We start from the raw sequence: 20,184 nt of genomic DNA, 5'->3' as shown, positions 1-20,184 counted from the left end.
GAGCCCATTGCAACAGACTCTGAGGGAATGTGCAGATGCTTGTTATGTGCTGTGGTCAGTGTGTCAAGTAGAGTCACAAGTAGGCTGTCCCTGGTGACCAAGATCTTGATTGGGAGCTTCTGCCGAGACTGGTCCTCTGACCTAACAGAACACCAGCCTTCCTGGGGTTACCTTCCTGTTATATTCAGCAGGGAGTCTGTCTGGCTCACAGCCCCTTAGCATGTGCCCCAGCAACCTGATGGTCCTCGGTCTTGCCCAGGGCTGTCACCTCCTCTGCATTATTCTTTCCTGGAGGTGGTGCCCCAAGGTACCCGGGCTCTGCAGAGGTGGGGTTCCAGCTCCTTGGTCTGTAAAGGACTCATGTCCTGGCACTTCTGTTGCTCAACCCTGAGAATCAGAATCACATTGTCATCGGGGCAGCAGTGGAGGCAGGGGGTAGGTCGTGTGAGAAGTGACAAGGCCTAACCCCAAGGAAACGAGAGCACACTTGTGGAAGTTTCTGGCCGGGGTGATGGAGGAAGCTGGTGAGTCTCAGGAATCGGAAGGGTGAAGCCACGAGGGGACAGGGGAGCAGGGTGTTTGTGGGGAATGGCAGTGAGATTTCTGAGTTTGCCGGCATTTAAAATAGGATTCGGGTTATCTATGTGCAGTTCAAAAATAAGTTCTCTGAGTTGTGGCAGAAGGGGAGAGTTGTGGGGAGTCCGTGAGAAAATGTGCAGAGTCTGAAAAACTAGACGTGCCCAGTTGCCCAGGGCGGTGGCTCTCAGCAGCTTGGATCGGCCCCCTGGCTCTGCCACTCCCCGGCTGGGCCCTGAGACCTCCCTCCCCAAGCTCCGCATTCTTGCCTCAGCATGGGGATGGGACCTGCCTGTGCTCAGGGAGGTAGAGTATAAACAAGGCATCTTCTCCAACAACGTCCATTCTGTCACCCTTTCCACCATCAGCCAGGCCCCTTTCCCTGGACCCCAAGGGGTCCTGAGGCCAGTGTGCCCCATACCCAGGTGCTGCTTTGGAAAAGGCTGGGCCCCAGGTTGGAGATGCCCCAGGCACCTCCCAGAGCCCGAGGCTTAGGTCCCCTCTTCCAGGCTGGGAGTTCCTGCCAGCTCTCTGTGAGGGGCCTCAACCCTCTGCACAGGGGCTGAGGGGCTGGGCCAGCAGGAGACTTAGGCGCCCTGCACATGACCCTCGAGCTGCCTTCAGGGTGAATTATGCTCGCCCCTGTGCAAGGCGTTGCACTCCTGGGTTTCACTATGACCCTCTGCTCCCTTTCTTCACTCTTGTTCTCTATCTCTCCACCCACGTTCCTCCTCCAATCCCGGGCCCTCAAGTCCCAGGACAGTAAGTTGCTCTTGACATCCTGACCTGTGGATCACTCTTTCCAACACAGAGGCAGCAGGCCAGTGCCTGCTTCCCTTACAGGGTAGAGTCTGGTTAATCAGTTGGCAGGCACCCGAGGTGGACCTACTGTGTGCCTAGCTGGGCCACTGTTGGGGCACCAGGAGAGATGGTAGCAGTCAAGGCGCTTAAGTTTTACCTGGGGTCATGGATGAACCATGGAGTCTCTTGCTTCACTCTATGTTTGCAGGGTTTATTTATGTCAGTGCATGTTGTTTTAATTTGCTCTCACTGCTGGGTAGTCGTCCAGCGTGTGGCCACACCATGGTTGGTTTGTGTGAGTAGCTTTTGGTGGGCATTGGGTGGTTTCCTGTCGGGAGCTGCTCTGTCCTCTGTGCTGCGTAGTATTGGTGAAATCTGTGCACATTTCGGTGATATTTATACCTGGGGGTGCAGCCCCAGGTCACAGAGGCACCAGGAGTGAAGGCAGGGAGGCCAGGGAAGCCAGGTCATAGAAGCTGGATCCAGGAAAGCACCTTCCGCCCGTGGGCCGGGTCGTGCAGGAAATACCTGAGGCTGAAGGCTGGAGCCGGTGGATGTAGAGAAATTCAGTCACCATCATAGCCTTGGTCAGTGGGGGCTTCTCGGTGCCGCCTGATTTCAGGGAGTGGGAAAGTCACCCCCTGGCCTGGACCCTCCAGTGTGCTCGAATCGGCAGAGATCCTGCCCAGGCAGAGTCCATGGCCGTCAAGCCGGCAGGGTGGTGGCAGGTCGTGCATGCGGAGGCCCCGAGGAGGAGCCATGGGCTGGGGCAGCAGAGGCCCGAGCTGCTTCTGTACCTGACCGCACAGCTCCATCAAACACCATCAGCACAAGGGCCATACCCAGGGGGATGCCAGGGGTGCACTGCAGCATCCTCCCCGCTGCCCAGATGAGCACCCGAGGGGCACAGGGAGGGCCTCTGCAGCCCCTTCTGGGACTGGGCCTTGGAGAGGCCTTCCGCCCACTTGTTCTCTCTTGTGTCCTGGCCAAGCAAATAATGTGACCGCTTTCCTCCCCATCTCTTCCAGAACGGCAGCAGAGATAACTCTCTGGACGTGTTGGGGACAGACATCTGGGCTGCCAACACCTTTGATTCCTTCAGGTAAGTTCTGCATCCTCTGTGTGGTGCGTGGCTCTGGTTAGGACCCCCGCTTCCTTGTCCTGATGCCCCACAGGGTCTTTGTGGGACGAGTCCAGGTTGAGAGTTCACTGATCAAGAAGTGGAGAGGAATCAGAGGTTCGTGAGGTAGCTTAAAGGCTGAGGCTGGAGAGGAAGCAGGTCAGAGAGAGGAGAGAAGGAGACCGAAGGAAGGAAAAGGAATGAGCGTATTCAAGGGAGAAAGAAAGAGAAGCCAGAGAGAGAAGCGGGTGGAGACAGAAGCTGTCAGTCCACCCATCTGGAGAAGGAGAGGAAGCAGAGGGGGGCCTGGCTCCGGGACATCAGGCAGCCTGGGTTAGAGTTGGGGACAGATAGCTTTGGCTGCAGACCCCACCCCTGCCACCCAAGGTCATAACTGGTGGGGGCTGTCTGGCTTCAGGGAAGTCTGGAGGGAGGAGGGATTGTCAGTGGCTCAGACTCCAGAAGGTTCCTGATGGACCAGATTCAAAGAGCAGGTATTGGCCAGGGTTCCTCAGGATGAGGGGACAGTGTCCTTGGAGAGGTTGCTAGTGGGCTCCGGCCACAGTGTCCACCCATCTGGGAGCGATGGCCTGGGGTGGACAGCATGGCCCTTTCGCTCCACTCTGCATATCCCAGACGCACCCCTGGCTCAGGGCCAGGCGCGCTCAGCACCGTGGGTCCAGACCGTGCGGGACCTGCTCCCCTATTCTCCACGGCTCACCGCCCTCCTGGACCTCAGAGCTGCCTTGTCACCATTTAGAGGCTCTAGTGACAGGCTTTTGGCCTCCTTTCTCTCTCCAGGCTTTCTCAAATGTAGGTGTGGAAACCGACTCTCAAGGGTAGGGTAGGCTTCAGGCTTACTCTTGGGGTTTATAAGCACGTGTTACTGGACAGCAGGGTTGAGAAGAGGCAAGGGCTCGTAGGCGGCCCCCAGAGCTGACATCTCAGGCTGCCTTCTGAGTGAAGGGTCCCTGCCCAAGCGGTGGGTGACCTCCGCTTCCTGCCTGCCTCCTTCTGAGGACGCCTCCCTGCCTGGTCATGCCTGGGGTGTCCGGGCCCATCAGTAGCTGACACTGGGCTTGCCTCTCATTTCTTGCCCTTCTGCTCCCTCTAGTGGTGCCACGTGGGACCTGCAGCCCGAAAAGCTGGACTTCACCCAGTTCCACCGGAAGCTCCGACACACGCCCAAGCAGCCCCTGCCACACATCGACCGTGAAGGGTAAGGGGCAACTGACCTGGGGCGGGGCTTTTACACAGAGGGTAGAGTGGGGTGAAGAACAACTGTGGTTATATCAGAGCTGAGAGGGGCCTTTCCCTGGAGAGGAAGAGGGTCCTGCTACACTAGGGACACACAGGTGACCCATTGCCTCAGACCTGCAGGCTCACTGGCCTCTCTCCTGAATCCCCCCACCCTTCACTGCCCAGGCCCCTCCAGCCACACTGCCCGCTCCCCCTCCTGATGCTTACCCGTAGCCTAGTGCGGTGGGTCTCACACCTGATCAGAACCACCGGAGGCTTGTTTAAACAGATCCCTGGGTCTACCCCGGTCTCCGATTCCAGAGGTCTAGGGTGGAGCCTGAGAATGTGCGTTTCTGACAAACTCGTAAGTGTGCTGATGCTGCTGTTCCTGGGGCCCCTCTCTGAGGACCACCGTGTGCTGTTGATGTCACACCAGGTCATCTCGCCCTCGGCTTATTTCATACCTCAGCATTGCCGTCCCCTTTTAAAGAGCCCTGTCCTCTTGGGATTTTATGGAGGCTTCTGTACATAGTCACTATTGATTAAATCATTGGCCATTGGCAATTGATTCAATCTCCAGCCCCCCTCGCCTCCCCAGAGGTGGTGGGATGGGACTGAACGTTCTAACCCTCCTCTCTCTTGGTTGGTTCCCCTGGCAACCAACCCGGGACTTTCCAAAGTCGCCTCGTTAACATCATTACCATCATTTAGGAAATCCCAAGGACTTTAGGAGCTCTGTGCCAGGACTGGGGAGAAAGACCAAATATATCTTATTAAAAATTACAGTGTCACACATGGCAATTGTGTTTTAACTTTTTGAAGAGCTGCCAACTGTTTTCCACAACAGCTGAATATTTTACCTTCCTGCCAGCACTATACAAGGCTTCTGATTCCTCCACATCCTCGCCAACACTTGTTATTTTCTATTTTTTCTTTTTCTTTTTTAAAATTAGACTCATGGCTTTTCTTTTTCCTTCCAGTCCTTCCTTGCCCACTCCTGTCTCCCTGTCACTTTAGGTCTAAACATAACCGATATTACTAGCTACCTTCCTGTGTCTCACCTGGTCTCACTTGGTCTCCAGCTGCCACTCTCTGTCCCACCCACCCCTTCCCTTGGCAACACGGGTCTCAGAGATGAGAGAAGCGGAGCTCAGAGAGGCAACGTAGCTTGCCCAAGGAGCAGAGCCATGATTTAAGGCCTTCTGATGCCATCCAATGTCCAGGCCATCATGCTGGAGAATCCTTGTATCGGCTTCACCCCCTTAAAACTTTATGCACAACTGGGTGCACATGCATGTTTTTCTTGGGAGAGTTATATCACGCATCAGACTCTCCCAGGGGACCCCAGCCTCTCGCCACGCCTTTGTTTTTCATTATCCTACCTATGTGGGTTCCATGAGAACCTTTGCAGTCATTTTTCTGGGTGAAGATGGCCTTGAGCATGGAACACTCTATTAGAAGGCAACAGAGCAAAGCAGCAGCCTGGTCCCAAGGTCCCCCTGGCCCCACCTCATGCCATCTACCTGTGCACTGCACGCTCAGCCCCCCATTCAGCAGCAGCCAGGCCATTTCCTCCTGCGCTGCTAAGCCGCACAACGGCAAACCCACATTGCTGAGTTTACGGGAGCAGATCAGGTCCAGGCGTAGGTTTTTAGCAGAGGTGATGCTGCTCCCCACCTGCCTGGTTATGGGAGCACTTGAGTTGGGGGTGTACCATGGGAACAAGCATTTTGCATGTCTGAAGCCCAGTCATCAGGCACTCTGAGGAACACACACACACACACACACACACACACACACACACTCTGTAAACTATGGTCCCTGCCCAGCAGCACTGTTTACTATTAAAAGGACCTGTGAACCTATCATGATCGAGACTGTGCAGGGAAGTAAAAGACTCAATTTTGTGGTGTGTAGATACAGAGTACTTACTCACTGTGAAATAAGCTGCCAGGCACCTAGTTAAGTGAAGGCAAAGGGAGTTAGAGTGCAGAGCACTTTTAGAGGATGAACTATCTGGGAATGGCGTCAGGAGAGAGATGGGGAAGCTTCCATCTCTCCTGTGTCCCCTGGGAGCACACGGGTGGTGAAACCAGTGGGGAAACTGAGGCCCAGAGGACAAAAGGACTGAAGGCATCTGATGGGAAATGTGCGTCGGAGTCGGGCCTTCCAAGGCGTCCACACCAGTTCACGCAAAGTACATCATAACATCTATGGCAGGGGCCACAGGTGACCATCCCGGGCAGGAGAGGCTTCCCTGGGGCTGAGGACCACTGTCCCCTCTGGAGCCGCCACACCCCCTCACCAGCTGCAGGCCAGGCCCACCTCCTCCTAGGAGCCTCTAGGATTTGCTGACAGTCAGCTGGGGTCTCCCACAGATACCTGGTTCTGGCCAAATTCTGTCTCATTCTGGCTCCAAGGGAGTCCAGGTGCAGCTGCCTGTGGCCACCTTGTGTCTGGGCCAGGAGCTGTGTCACCTTCAGAATCCTGCTGCACTGGGGACGGACTCTGCAAGCCCAGCCCCTGCAGCATCCCTCAGAGGCAGAGTACCACTTTGTTGCCAAGGCTTCCCACAGCCCGTGTATCCATGGAGGGACAGAAATTGGGAAAAGCTGTTGCCTTGGAAACTGTTGGCAGCAGTGACTCAGCTGGTCTCTGTCAACCTTCTGCCCTCTGAGCCTGCAGTCCTCCAGGGGGGGCTGTGAGCCCTGCAGTCCTCCAGGGGGCTGTGAGCCCCGGACAGGGCGGGTCCAGGGCCCAGGGGATCACAGCCCTCCCTGCACACCACCCACTGCCAACCCCTAGGGCTGCTGAGGTTCCAATGAGAGGCCATGCCCATGCTGTGTCAGGCTGGTGCCTGCATGTGGCTGGAGCCGGAGGTGTGTTATACATACACGTGACTCAGGGGAGACAGGGTCAGCCATTCTAGTCAGCCGAGAGTCCCCAGGTCCCTCCTTCCTCGCTGCCATGGCATGTATGAGACCGAGAGGAGTACTCGCAGTCAGTGCCTTCACAGGCCAGCCTGTGTCCACCAGTCAGGTTTGTTAGTGAGAAGGTGGTTGGATGTTTCCAGACCTTTCTCCACCTGATCAGCAGCCCAGCACATCGCAAGGCCAGGGTGGGGGCAGAGAGGGCAAGAACTCTCTTCTTTTCCCTTCTTATGCCCCTCCCACCCAGCTCCATCTCCCGGGGTCCTACAGGGTCATCTTGCCTCTTTCACCTGTCCCTGGCACCCCACCCTTTCCTCACTCCAGCCATGGATGCTGATGCCCCAGCTGGCAGCACGTTTGCGCTCCGCCCCAGGCCTTTGCCTCCCTGCTGCCCTCTGCCTGGGATGTAGTCCCAGACTCTCTGCTCGGCCAGCTCACAACCCATCTCCCTCCCTCTGTTCCAAATGCTACTGCTCTTCTGGGCTCCTGTAGTGCCCTCTGTTACCCCCAACCCAACACTGTTGTGATTCTGAGGGCCCACCTATGCATTGTTGACCCTGGGGCCAGCCCAAGCCGGAGCTCACGCAAAAGCACGAGTGAAATGTGGGCACAGATCACATTGCCATGCCCGCTGCACCCAAGCCTTTGCTCATGTTTGCAGCCACCCCATTTCTCTTCCTGGGGTTCCAGGGCAGCTCTGGCCATAAGATTTTCAGGGCACTTATCTCATGCTGCCCCTTGCTGGTGCTCAGACATACTGCCCTGTCAGGTGAGAGAAGGCTTGTTTCCTAAGAGCTATGAGCTGTGGGCAGGAACCGCGTTGGATATATTTTCCATGACTCCCGGGGAGGTCGCCCGGGCCCAAAACACAAGAGACAGTTGGCACATATTTAAAAATAAACTAATTACTCTGAAGTTTGAAAGTTGCATTAACTCTGCAGCTAGAAAACTCTGCCACCAAGCTCCTGGGCAGCCCTTGCCATTCCTGAGTCAATAATCGTCGGCAGCCGTCCGTCTCGAGAGACGATGGTGTAGCTTCTTAAGAGTCTATCTGCACCGCCGAGAATGGCTGTGCAGTCCAACTCGGGAGTGACACGGTATCTGTCTCCTCCCGTGTTGAATCGACATCTTGCGATGACGCTGGAGTGTCCTCTCCAGTGAAGCTGAAGCTACAGAGCCTGGGCAGGGTGATATGGAGGGTCTGCTGTTGCCCATGCAGCAGACCCCCCTCTCTTCGCAGCTGAAGGGTCCAAGGGAAAGACAGAGTCAATATAGCTTGGCTTCAGGTGCGCCGCAGGAGTTGCCGGTGTTGACTACAACGTCAAACCGCCTTAGGGACTCCGGCTCCGGATTTTCTGTCGGGGTTTACTCCCTTAGCCTTTCCCCTGAAGAGGTATGCCGCAAGGCAGCGGAGGTTTTTTGGAGTCAGAGTTTTCCTTCTCTGATGTGCCCTGACTGGAAGATCGAACCAGCAACACTTAGCTCGCAGGCCGACGCTCAATCCACTGAGCCAAACCAGCCAGGGACGAGTCAATAATAATGACTTAACAATAGTAGTAAGTTGTACTGTACACAGGTCGTGTGCCATTGCCATTCTAAGTGCTTGCCTTGTATTATTGAAAACCCACCACAACCTAGGGAGGTAGGAGCTATTACTCTCTTCACTTCGACAGATGCAGAAACTACTCCCAGTAAAAACGAGTAACCTGCACAAGGCTGGGTTGGCTCTAGAATCTGTGCTTTTAATCAGTCATGGCTACCGATGCTCTTCCCCAATAACAACAACAGTGGTAATAGTAGTAGAAGTAGAGATAGTACTGGTAATAGCCATATATTTACTTTATTTTCTTATAATGTTATTTATCTCTTACCTACATTTACCATTAAATATGGTGTATTAAGTGTGTGCGTGTGTGCATATCTGGCAGGCTTCTAAGCACTTCGATACATTAATTTAATCTTCCATTCACCTCATCATGTTAGACACCCTTAATTATCCCAATTTTTCAAATGAGTAAAGAGGGACAGAGAGGTTAATGACTTGCGCAGGGTCACCCAGCTAAGGGATGCAGCTGGGGTTCCATCCCCAGAGTCTGGTGCCGAAGTCTGCACCTTAAATATGAAGGAGACACAGACCTTTGGCAACGAATTGGGGCCAGTGGCTCTGGCCTGGAGGTTCGCCTCACCACAGAGAACATGAAGACAAAGCGTCACTCTCTGGGTGGGCTTGCTAGAGAGCCCCAAGGTCAGGCCAAGGAAGAAGATGCTTGATCCTTCTTTATTTTCTCTTCAGTGTACTGGGCTTTTGCAGAGCTATGACAGGTTTGAGGGTGTTTGTCAGCAAAGGGCTTAGTGTCTTTGCCTAGAAGGTCAAGGAAAACTCTCGGACTTCTATGTCACCGAACTCAAGCTGGTCTCAGCATTCCCATCTACAGGAACCCTTTGTCCCCAACAAAGGCCTATGTGGCCAGTGGGGGCTGGAGGACAGCATCTCTAGGGTCTCCAGGGCTGCTTCCTCCTGGTGGTATAGGCTGATTCTGCAGGCCTTGAGGGAGGGCAAGACCAGGGGTCACCTGACTGTCCCTGCTCTGCCTGCTTGCTGGGCCAGGACAGGATCCATGAATGCGCCATCCTTTCAAAATCTTTATGTCTTTTCTGACCCAGGTGTGGAAAAGGAAAGCTGGAAGATGGGGATGGGATCAACCTGAATGACATCGAGAAGGTCCTTCCGGCCTGGCAGGTAGGCATGGGGGTAGTCTCTACACATGCCCCTCCCCCCAGGGTCCCATCCCGGGGCCTGGGCAGGACCTAAGCACTCTCACTGGCCCCTAGCTCCAACAGGGCATAACCGGATGTCTCACCCTGACACGTGGGAAGGGGTGGCTGCCTCCTGGTCCAGAGTCTCCTGCCATGATGTGTGTGCAGAGGGCCCCACTGGCTCCCAGACTTAACCTGACATGATGTGTGTTCAGTGGTCCCCAGACTTAATGCCTGTTTTAGATCTCCAGGAAGCTCTAGCCTATCTCTCACTGGGAGTCACACATGGGGCACATGTCACAGTGAATGGTCCCAGGTGGGACTTCTGATACGTGGGTGCTTGTCCATCCCCTGCTCCAGCCAAAACCAAGGACCCTCTATCCCGATGATACCCCTTGGTTGTATTTCCACAGCAGGCAATGCTTTCGGTCGAGGGGTGGGGAGAGTAATGCAGTGCTATCCCTCAAGGACCCTCATCAATGGGACTGCTGGGGCTCAGGACCCTGGAGCTGCCAAGGACTGAGGGCAGCAGGGCAGACAGTAGGTGCCCGTGCTTTTCCAGCATGGTTCTGCACCCATGAAAGGCATGTAGGGCTGATGCTGTTGATGCTGACTGCCCCCAAGGTCTGCTTCCTCATAATGGCAGCTGAGGGTGAAGACCAAGTGAGCTGGGGTGGGTGCTAGCCAGCAACCTGATTTTAGCATCCACAAACCATCAGCAGCTTCAGGTAAGCTGAGGCTAGCTAGCACTACTGCGCAAGAGCTTGGATCTGGGGTGGGAAGCTGTAGGCTTTGAGTGTGGTGACATGGTTTCAGGGCAACATCAGTCATGGTTCCAGGCTGTGAAGCCATACAGCAGGGCAGAGGCTAAAACCCGCACAACTGGGCTTAGAATGGGATTTAGGGGCCCCACCTGCATCTCTGTTGTGAACTGCATGTGGGGTGTAAGGGGACTGGCTGGCCTGCCGTGTTGACAGTGATGTGGACATTCCAGCCCCCCATCATTTGTAAATCTGCTCCCAGTGTGGCCCCAGGGTAGGTGCACCTGGTGCAGAGGCCCTGCAGGCAGTCGGCTGCGCCATAATATGCTTCCACTAGAGGGCACCAGCGCACCGCTCTGGAGGTGCCACAGTCTGGCGTTTGCAGTGGGAAGTCCCTTGTCCCCAGCAGTCAAAGGTATCCTTGCCTTGGTACTCAACATATAAATTGTTCCCAGAATGGCCCACACCAGTGCTCAGGCCCTTCTTCCCCAAAACAAGGGAGAGAATGAGGCAGTAAAAGAGGCAACCACACAAAGGTGTAGAGAAGCACCTGTTCAGCCAAAATGTCCCTTGCTGAGCAAAGGCCTGACATTCCTCCAAGGAGTACCCACACCACACACATTCTTGAGACCCCTGGGAACATATGGCACCTCCCAGGAGGGCACTCCTTATAAGCTGCTATCAGCTTCACAGACAAGGAGGTGCTTGCCCACCGAGGGAGGAGTGCAGATGGCCTTCCACACAGCAGTGTGGGACTTGGGAGTTACCAAGTGTTGGCTTCTGTGCTTGGAAGGACAGGCACGGGCAGCCTGGGCTGAAGGGGAAGATGGAGACGTGGAATCCAAGTCAGCTTATGCTCGACTGTGTTCAATGTGAAGGCAAGGACTCTGAATAGGTCTGGCCTCCCCTTGTATATCTCTTGCCTCACCTCTGGCCAAGACACCAGCCTGGGGCTCCCTCCCGCTGAGGCTGGTAACTTGAGGCGGCTCCTTGGTTATCAGAGCATGGGGGCTGCGGGGCCTGACGCTTTGGAGCTGTGTGGAAATAGGGCTTCCCTATTCCAGGCCACCCTGCTGGGGCTTCTGTCTTTCACAAAAGTTACCCTGTGTCTTGCCCTAACTTTCTGAAAGGAGTTGTTTTAATAATTTTTCTTTGAATTCCCTGCCACACAAATACTATGTCTCCTGTTAGGGGGGGGAATTTTTTTTTTTTTTTTTTTGTCTGGCAATAGGAACTGCATAATCCAACTTATTTCCCTTTTTGCCTTCCTGTTAGGAAATTTTGAAACTAAATTCTGTGTCTGTCTGTCATTAAGTATGAGCTCACTCTGACCTGGTCAGGTCCGTGGTGCTGATCTCTGGTGACTGACCCAGGTCAGCCGTATATAATGTGCAAGTCCCCCGCTGTGAGGTCGCCCGCCCACATGCTGAGCAGGAACATAACCCATAACTGAGTCAAGTGGGATGTCTGGGCTCACAGAGGTGCCCAAGGCACTCTCTATGGAGGGGCCCAGAAGACTCAGGGAAGGTAAAGTGGGATTTCTGACCTCATGAAAGGCACTCTCTACACAGGACCCAGAGAGAAGGCAGGAGACTAGTAAGAGGAGACAGAGAGAAGTGGGGTTAAGCACCCTGTTGCCCTGCTCAGCCCCAAATAATCACAGGATAACCATATGCATGACCGCGCAGACGCATGCCTGAGGAATCTGAGGGACACATGCATGAGCTTTCAGAATGAAAATCATCGCAGGCCAGAGATGACCAGGCTTCCCCACTCCGCTGAGTGCTTGGCGGAATAAAAACTGTGGCAAATGCAGGACCGGCCTTATTTCTCCAGCAGGGGGCGCCGTTGCGGTTTGGAAACCACGTTGGTGGGAAGGGGCCTTTCCACCCTGGATTGAAGCTGCTGTATGCAGCCCAGTTCCCAGCCCTCCAGATGGGAAGGAGTGACTTTATTGTTCCCTAGAGCGATGCCAGCTCTGTTGCCATGTCTTCTGGAAACTTCCAGGATATGCTAACTCACAGGCATAGGGATTACTAACATATCCCAAGATGCCTAAGAACAAAGTCATATGGAAACCAAGCTCCACCTCGCTCTCCCAGGATCTCTCCTTTCCCCCAAAGGGCTGCTTCATGTCACTTCTTGGTCCCACTGAGGGCACAGACTGACTTCATTCATTGGGTCCACCAGTATTGATCGAGCAGCTTTCTGTGGACCAGGCACTCTTCTTAATCGTGATGAACTGAGTTCAAATGTAGGGGCCACTGCCTTTCTGTGGACAAGACGTGGAATTCTCTAAGGCCCCCTTGGAGCACCCAGCAATGATTGTACCGCAGCAGTAATAACATTGCGAATGCCATGCTCCAGGAGCTGTGCTGGCTTTCTTTCCCTTCTCTTGCTGCTCGTCACATCGTCCCTGCCGCCACTGAACTCCTTTTCCCGGGGAGGTTGGCTCTGATTAAATGTCACCTTCACCGTGAGACCTTTGAGCACCCCCCCCCGCCCCTCCTCCCTTTATTCTTCATCACACATGTGCTCTATTTATTTGGGGGCCTGCGTTCTCCCCCTGAAATGTAAGCCCCACATGGGCACAGATGGGGGCCCATTGAAGACCAGTGACTGAGTGAGCCCTGACTTGCTCCTGTCTCAGAAGAACTCAGCCCCAGCACCCCAATCCAGAACCTGCACCTCCTTCTCAGGGGTTCCCATGAACCCAGCACCATCTGGGCTACGTGTCCACGTGTCATCTCTGAATTCACATAACCACCCTGTGACATTTAGGTACTATTGTTATTGTGATTTTGCCAACAAGGGAACTGGGATTAAATACCTCATCCCAAATGCCACGGCTTATCACGGGGGAGTGGGGACTGTAATTCAGGCAGCCTCACTCCTCTGGTGTCCTTTGTTCAAGGGGTGACAATGAGGAGGAAGAGGTGCTAGGAAACGGTTTTCTCATTCGAGGCGGCTGGTCACGTACAGCCCATGAGGGGTGAATGTCATTTCCTTAATACGCAGGAACAAGAAAATGGATATCTTTTTTTTTTTTCTTTTGAAGCTACTAAAAATGGAAAGAGAGGAGAGAGAGACTAAGAAGGAGAGACCCCTACTGATGCCCTTGAAAGAGGAAGAGAAATGATTTTTCCTCTTCCTTGTTTTTTTAATCAGAAAGGTTTCCAATGGCTTCTTTCTCATCCCTGTGACCCAAGACGCTGCCTCAATGATCAAGGAGGCGTGCTTACCTAGGAGAAGCCCCTCTGCCTTTCTGGGCACCCCACCCCTCATGCTTCCTCCTCAGGACAAAAATAGACCCCCATGCAACAAAGGAGACCAGTTCTTCACTCCTGGTTTCCTGCCTGAGGCCGCCAGGTAGCAAGGCCCATTGGGAATAGGCAGCGTGCTATGAGGCAAGCCTATTGATGTTTTTGTCATTTATGAATCTTTTTACAAGACATTATTATTTGGGGGGGGGGGGGGTGAAGGCTTTGTTGGTGACAAGTAGGAAAGTTTCTAGGCAACAGGCTGTGCTACCTGAGTTGTCACAGGGCCTGGTGGAGGGGGTGTGGCGGGCAGATTGCAGGGAGCTACAACAGCAGGGAGCATGTGCCTTCTGGCTCTAGGTCCACAGAACACCCTCCTTTCTTCTAGGACTGGTTCAATTATCCAGAACACAGTTAGGGTCTTACTCAAGGGGTGGCAAATTGTGGTTCATCGACCAAGTCCACCCCCCTAGCTTGTTTCCACAAACATAGTGTTAGTGGCGCACAGCCACGCAGTTCATTCACCTGCTCGCTATCTGCAATCAAATGTGCACTACCAGGCAGCACTGAGCAGTGGTGATATGGACCCTCCCTCCCGCAGTGCCTTAAACACTTACTCTCTGGCCCTTGACAGAAAAGGTTTGCCAAACACTGATCTAGCATATTAACAGCAAAATGCCCTGAGAGTTAACCAAGGTGGCAGAAATCCTGGAGTTCATGCACGGTCAGCCCCACAGCTACATGTACAGAGCTCGGTGTAGTTCATTCTAATTATCCTCTTTGAGCTTCCATTTCTTCAATGGGATTGTACACCTCTTTGGCTTACATTGCAAGGCTATGCTGAGGGTCACAATGTAAACCAGGTCCCCTAGTGACAGCTATCTGTAAACCAAAACCACTCTACGGATGTGGTGTGGTCTGGTTACAACTGGAAGCTAGCACAGAGCTCGTGAGCTTGACACACAAGGAATGTGCTTGGGAACCATCCAACAGGTCTCTTCTGTGGCGTTTTTCAGGCGTGCGGGGAATAGAAGGATGGAGATTCCGTTGGGTTCCCCCAAGTCCTTCTGAGGCTGAGATCTGAAAGAGTAACTGCCTGTCTGTGTGGACCATAGGCCTAGAGAAGGAAGACCTGCCTCTGCCCCTGTCTTTGGTACCTTGTTGGCTCACCATCCCTCACACCTATGTGTCCTTCCCTCTCCCTCGTCCAGATCCTCCCCTTCTTTCCTGGCCCTGTGCAAATTTTACCTCTGTGAAACCATTCTGGACGAATCAGACCACCTCATCCTCAGAGATTGGGTGCACATTTGGAGGACTTGATTCTAGGCCCATTTTGAGGTTCGGCTTGTTTCCTGGCTCTGCATATGTTTGTGCTTCCTGGAGGGGGCAGACCTGGAACCAGGCCTTGGAGGGTGGCCAGGAGGTGGGTCTATACAGAGAAGGCACGGCACTGAGGGCGGCAGAGGTGAGCAGTGGTTCAAAAGAAAAGGAGGCTGTAGCGAAGGGGGGTTCTGAACGCACATTTCTATAAGTAGAGAGGGCAGCTGACCAAATAGGAACCCAACCAAATGTTCTTGAGCCAGGAAAGGATTTAGGCAGCTGAGGGTTAGGGCCCAATCAGTCCTCCTGCCCTGCTGCTGGGACCCCCTAGGGAATTCCTAGGATGTACGCATCTTCCCACAGTGGCCAGGGAAGGAAGTTCTATTACTGTGTTAGGGACAGGCCAGCGTCCCTTAAAAAGACAATTTACCCCCTGGAGAGGTTATCTGTTCCGTGCCCTGCTTTGGGCCAGACCATACCCAGAATCCTTTGCTCTGGGCCAGAGAGCTGGCTCAGTTAGGCAGTAGGGGACGCTCCGGGGTGAGGGGAGCAACAGGCTTAGGTGAGGCCAGACTGAAGTCTGCGACCGTCACCGCCTTGGCTGGGTAAAGGTCATCTCACAGAGAACAAGAGCTGCCCTCCTAGCCCTGCTCGGGAGTGTCTGGACTTGGAATGAGGAGGTCGGCAGAGATGCCAGGCCCACAGTGCTGTGAGCAGGCCCTCGACTGGTCTACGGGACCTTGTCTGCGGATGCTCAGAGGCAGGTCTACCCTCCAACACACACTCACCCCACAGTGAGTTGACACTCCCTGCCAGGAGACCGAAGCCCACCATGTTTCTAGAGCCATTTCCAGGGCTGGTTGAATACCAGGCCACTGCTAACTTGGGCCAGGCCTAGTTAAACAAGGTTGCATGCTGGTCCAGCACCTTTCCTCCTTTGTCTCTGGTCAGTGGAAGGAGCAGCTGAGCAGGGGAAGAGGAAGGTGTTGCTAAGGGTGTGAAGCATCCATTATTCCTTTATTAGCCAGCGTGCCATTTCTGGTCACGTTCTCCTTCCTGGCGGCAGTGAGGTAGGGGGCGGAGAGGCAGGTTATTTTCATTTACCCCAGCTTCTGTCACTAGGAACAGCCAGCCACCGCAGAGGGGGCAGGGGGGCGGACAGGGCTACGTGCTCTCCAGCAGGCGTTTGTGAATGGGCCCCGGCTCCCAGGCCGGGCCCTCAGCAGGCAGGCCCCCCCAGGCATGCTGACTCTCACTGGCTGGACACCGTTGTTTCTGGCACTGCAGTGGCCAGGCAGGAGGAAGCTTTCTTCTGGCCCAAGAACAATACCAGGGTCAGTCCGGGGACCTCCCTCCTACACCCTCTTCCTTCCATTGTGAGCAACCACACAATCCCAGGGCGCTTAGCTCTGCACAGCCGGGATGGAGGGGGATGGGCCCAGGAGGGGTTAGCAATGTGTGACACCCCTCTAGGTCTGCCTTGACTTCCCGGGCTGGGCCAGGGCTCCGGAGGCAGCAGGTGGACAGACAGATCAAGCATGTGTGGCTGGCCATAGGGTCCCTCTGCTTTGCCAGGGACTGCCAGCAGGGCGAGGCCACTGGCTGTATGATCTTAGTGCCTCTCCTGCCCCCACTGAATCATATAGCATGTCAGAGCTGGAAAAGGCCTACCCAGACCTTCTGCCCATTACCCCATTACACAGACAAGGAAACTGAGACCCAGAAAGGTAAAGGTTTCACCAAACTTCTTATTGCCATGCTTAAAAATTCTTTATTAATTTTTGAGGCCCATGGGACATCCCCAGATTTTGCTTTTCCGTTGGTGCCTGCTGGCCTTCCATGCTTCTCTCCTGTGACTTCCCAGCTTTGGCTCTAGCCCTGTGACTAATTAGCAGGCCCTTATTCCAGCAGCACCAGTCCCACTTCATTTGTCTGCCTACCACATACCTGTTCTTCAAAGACTGCCTGAAAGTCACCTCCTCTGTGCAGCCCTCCCTGATACTCACTTCCTTGTTGAATCATCTGGACTCCTCCAGCACTTAATATCTATCTATAAAAGTATAGAAGGGCTGTTCTCAACATCATTGGTGTGTATGTATGTCTCTTCCACACACACACAGCTTTCCCCACAACACACACTCCCAATCCTGAGGGGTTGGGGTGGGGAGCACATCTTTGCCTTTGTAGCCCTTAAGACTGCGGTTCTCAAAGTGGGGTCCTCAGGCCAGCATCACCCAGGCACTTTCTTTTATTCCTCTCTCTTTTTTTCCTTTTTCTTTGTTATTTTGTTCTTGTTGAGATAGACCTATCTGACAAGCAACATTGTGTAAGTTTGTGTTCAACATACTGATTTGATACATTTATATGGCAATATGGTTGCCATTGTAGCATTAGCTAACACCTATTGTACCACAGAGTCATCATTTCTTTTAGTGTTGTTAACAATATCGAGTCTAGGCAAATTTAATGTTTATAATACAGTTTTGTTGTCCTGATAATGCCTTGAGTAATTAACATCACTATTCCCTTCTATCTGCTGCCAAAAATTTTTTTTTGTTTATTTTCTTACTATTGTTTTGTTCAAATGAAGCACAAAGAATCTGGCCCTATTTGACAACCAAAGATGTGGATCTGTGAAGGGTTGAGTAATTCAGGAACACAGTCCCCCAGACTCCATGCCTGCCCCCATTACTGGCCATGCCCCAGACGCCCCATTGGCCCCAGCAACCCTGGATGAACCGCTGTGGATTAGGGTCCCTGGGGAGCTCATTACCATCCTGCCCTTCCAAGGTGGACACCTCAGGAGAGCCGCCAGTGACGCCACATGTTTGCAGGTGGTCAAAGCCACCCCCTGGGGTGGAGATGTGGGCAGCCTTCGTTCAGACTAGGATGGAGAGCCCTGGGCTGAGCATTCTGGGCTCTTCCTTTCAGATCTTACCCTTCTGTGTGCAAACTTACCACCCTGGTGTTGGGCAGCAACTGGTGATAGAGTTTGTCCCTGAGCTCCGAGCTTCTGTCAGCAGCAGGCGGTGATCCTGATGCATACTTGGTGGCAGGAGGAAGCTGACCAGAGGATAAAACAACAGACACTAACTTCTGCCTACAAAGGGAATAAACAAACGTTGATATTAACAGCCTATAAATAATAATAGCAATGTAGTTGCAGGCCCAGCTATAGAAGGCCAAATATTGTCATCATGTCCAGAAAACAATGCTGGCCTTCCCCTCCAAGGTTCAGTGCTCTGACTTCTCCAAACGAGGACCGAGGAGGACAGAATACTGTTCTGGGGACAGGTGCTCATGGCCTGCCTCTGAACCTTCCCTTCCCACAGTGGAATAGAAATGGAAGCTCTGCCACCCAACCCTGTACCCCAACCCACTCTTTGGGGTGCTTCTCAAGGAAACAGTTCGATTATCAATGCCTCATACCTATGCTTGTGTCTCAAAAGATCCTCCCTTTCCCCTTCGGCACCCAGCCCCCTAGAGGGTCCAGGAAGCCAGGCGGCCTCCCCCGTCAGTGGTGGGGCCCTCTGCAGCTCTGCTCCCTTCCTGTCCTCCGCTTCCCCAGGCTTCTCTCATCCCCAAAGCATATAAACCTAGACGAGTCCTCTCAAGGCTGATGGGGGATTTAATTCAGTGTTTTGCTGCTTGTGTCTTGGAGTGCGTTTCCTCTGGCCCCCGAGGTCCGCCTGCCTGGTGGAGATCCACGGGAAGGTAAATGGCGGCCTCATGCTGCACTGGGACAAGCGCATGGTGCCGTGGGTCGCCATGCTGAGGACTCTGGGCCCTGGCTCCCAGGTGTTCCCTGGGCTGCAGCTGAGCCACGCGGCCAAGCAAGGCTGCCGGCTGCGTGTGGAGCAGCCACTCTGGCATGCACTTGGATTCCACCCTCCGCGTCCTCATCTCCCGAGTGAATGTGTCAGAGCAGAGGGTCCCAGCAGCCATTGCCACCTCGTACCTTCCGGGGCTCTAAGTCACAGTTCACTCAGGCTTATTGGTGCCGTGTGATGCCTTTGGTGCCGATGGGATTCAGGAAAGCTACACTGGGGAGGCTTCCACCCCTATGGGGAGGTGGACTGGGGATTTAGATCCATCTGCCTATTCAGTTTTTCCAAAAGTAGTACATGCCTGGGGTTTATGCAGGTTAAATAATACTTTTAAAATACCAAAAATTAAATGGTACTCAATAATTAAATGATAGTTTAAAATACTAGAAATTAAATAATACTAAAAGGCCTGTAACAGGAAATAGCAACTCCTTGCCCCATTCTTCCTCAGTTGCTCGTTGCTTTCCTCAAAGGGAATACTGTCTGTTTTTCATCGGCTTTTTTCTGGCGTACCAGCATATTTCTAATATATATACATATATATATATATACACACACACATATATATATGTATATGTATATTTGGTCTAATATTTATAATTTCTGATATACTGTTCTTTTAAACTGTTTTTTTTTTTAATTGTATTCATTTTAGATGTTATCTGCTGCCTTCCCTATTATGGTAGATAAGAATTTTTTCTCCTGTTTTCCTGTCTTCTCAATATAATTATGTGAAATTTTAGTTAAATTTCTTGTCAGATTATTACTTCGCTATTGAATCCTACTTCTCTTTTTTGAAAAATTTTTTTTTTACTTTAGAAAAGTTGTGAAACCATACAAAGAATTCCTGTATACCCTTCGCCTGTCTTCCCCGAGTGTTAACGTGTACTGTGCTTGCTTCAGCAGATTCTCTCTGCAGAATTTTCTTATTTTTTCTTGATAGTTTAAAGAATCAGTTGCAGAAGAGGGTGCTACTGGAAACCTAAATAACTCAGTGTGTTTTCTAACAGCAAGGACATTCTCTTGCATAGCTGGTTTCATTATCAAAATCAGGAAATTAACACTGATGGAATACTATTACACAATCTACAGACCTTATTTACATTTTGCCTATTGTCCCACTAATATCCTTTAGAGCTGAAGTTGTTTGCTTTCCTGGTTAAGAGCCCAATATAAGGTCACGCTTTGCTTTTAGTTGTGATGTCCCTTTAGTCCCCTTGGGCTTTCAAGACCTTGACATTTTTAAAGAGTATGTATAGGCCAGTTATTTTTTAGCATGTCCACCAGTTTGGGTTTGCCTGATATTTCCTCATGATTAAACTTGTGTAGCTTTGAAAAGAATGCCACGGAAGAGGCACTGTGTCTTCAGTGCATGATTTCAGGATGCACACGATGACGACTTGGTGGCATGACAGTGACACACCCGTTCAGGTGGTAGCTTCCAGGCCTCGCCACAATAGTTACTCTGTCTCCCTTAGGAATCTCTAAGTATCTTGCAGGGAGATATTTGAGACTATGTAAATATACTATTTCTGATAATAGACTTACCTACTAGTTTTAGCATTCATTGATGCTTGTTGCCTAAAATGTCAT

The 20,184-nt window shown here is 52.6% G+C and overlaps 1 protein-coding gene across 4 annotated transcripts in view; it reads left to right on the top strand.

The window, feature by feature from the left end:
* CTIF (cap binding complex dependent translation initiation factor) overlaps positions 1-20,184 on the top strand; it is a 252,226-nt gene that overhangs the window by 83,544 nt on the left and 148,498 nt on the right. For all 4 annotated transcript variants that reach the window (XM_090285545.1, XM_090285544.1, XM_090285542.1 and 1 more), the window contains 3 exons: positions 2,406-2,479; positions 3,612-3,716; positions 9,331-9,406. In XM_090285545.1, coding sequence (XP_090141671.1) covers positions 2,406-2,479; positions 3,612-3,716; positions 9,331-9,406 — 255 coding nt within the window. The remainder of the gene's footprint in view (positions 1-2,405; positions 2,480-3,611; positions 3,717-9,330; positions 9,407-20,184) is intronic.

Source organism: Furipterus horrens, unplaced genomic scaffold (genome assembly GCF_987537825.1).
Source record: "Furipterus horrens unplaced genomic scaffold, mFurHor1.1.pri manual_scaffold_8, whole genome shotgun sequence".
Lineage (NCBI taxonomy): Eukaryota > Metazoa > Chordata > Mammalia > Chiroptera > Furipteridae > Furipterus > Furipterus horrens.
The sequence above is the reverse complement of the archived record's forward strand: the minus strand, read 5'-3'. Positions and strand labels throughout refer to the sequence as shown.